Here is an 829-nt window from a genome sequence, read left to right as displayed (position 1 = left end):
CTAAACTTTCAATTAATTATTATTCCAGTAAGGTTTCCTCTTTCTTTCTTTCTTTCTTTCTTTCTTCCTTTCTTTCTTTCAATATACCATCCAGGGTTTTGTAAAAAGAATCATCAGAATCCTAGTCCTGTTTTGATTTCCTGGCTGCAGTTTCCATTTGGATCAAAAGTATGGTTCAAGATGTAGATTAAAACAATGATCAAAAGTAAGCCTCACCCATTTCAACAGGACTTACTCTTAAGTTACTACCTGCAGCATTGTAGCCTTTATGGGTGCATCTACACTGTAGCAATGATGCAGTTTGATACCCCTTTAAGTGCTATAGCTCCAGCCTGTGGAAAAAATGGGATTTGTAGTTTTACCAGCTCTTTAGCCATCTCTTCTCTGTAGTTTTCTGGTGCCTCACACAACTGCAAATCCCAGGATTCTGTAAAGATGGTGCCAGCCCTTGGAGTTAAAGTGGTGTCAAACTGGGTTGTTTCTACAGTGTAGAAAAGCCTTCCTCTCCCCTTGACTAGTGAGGGAGGTTGGAGACGCAATTCCCTCCCGGCCCTGCGGTGGCGCTGCAGCGCAGTACTCTAGAAGGGGCGCCCCTGCGGTTGCGCATGCGCGCTTTTCCTCACTCGGCCCTTCCTTCCCCTCCTACTCTATGGCCCCGCGCGGTTTGTCGCTGTTTACCTGCGGTGACGTCACAGGGAAGCGTGAAAGCGGAAGCGGAGAGAGAGACAAAATGGCGGCGGAGGAGGAGGCAGAAAGTGGAGCTTTGGAGCCTGAGACGGTGAGAGGAGCGGGAAGGAGGGCAGGAGCCTTGAGAGACGCATTAGGATTA

At 47.8% G+C, this 829-nt stretch overlaps 1 protein-coding gene across 1 annotated transcript in view; it reads left to right on the top strand.

The window, feature by feature from the left end:
• Positions 1–628: 628 nt before the first annotated feature.
• Positions 629–829, top strand: part of SYF2 (SYF2 pre-mRNA splicing factor) — a 5456-nt gene continuing 5255 nt past the window's right edge. Inside the window, exon 1 of the mRNA XM_042440599.1 lies at positions 629–778. Coding sequence (XP_042296533.1) covers positions 650–778 — 129 coding nt within the window. The 5' untranslated portion in view covers positions 629–649. The remainder of the gene's footprint in view (positions 779–829) is intronic.

This window comes from Sceloporus undulatus, chromosome 9 (assembly GCF_019175285.1).
Source record: "Sceloporus undulatus isolate JIND9_A2432 ecotype Alabama chromosome 9, SceUnd_v1.1, whole genome shotgun sequence".
Classification (NCBI taxonomy): domain Eukaryota; kingdom Metazoa; phylum Chordata; class Lepidosauria; order Squamata; family Phrynosomatidae; genus Sceloporus; species Sceloporus undulatus.
Note: the sequence above shows the minus strand (reverse complement) of the source record. Positions and strands in the feature narration are given on the sequence as shown.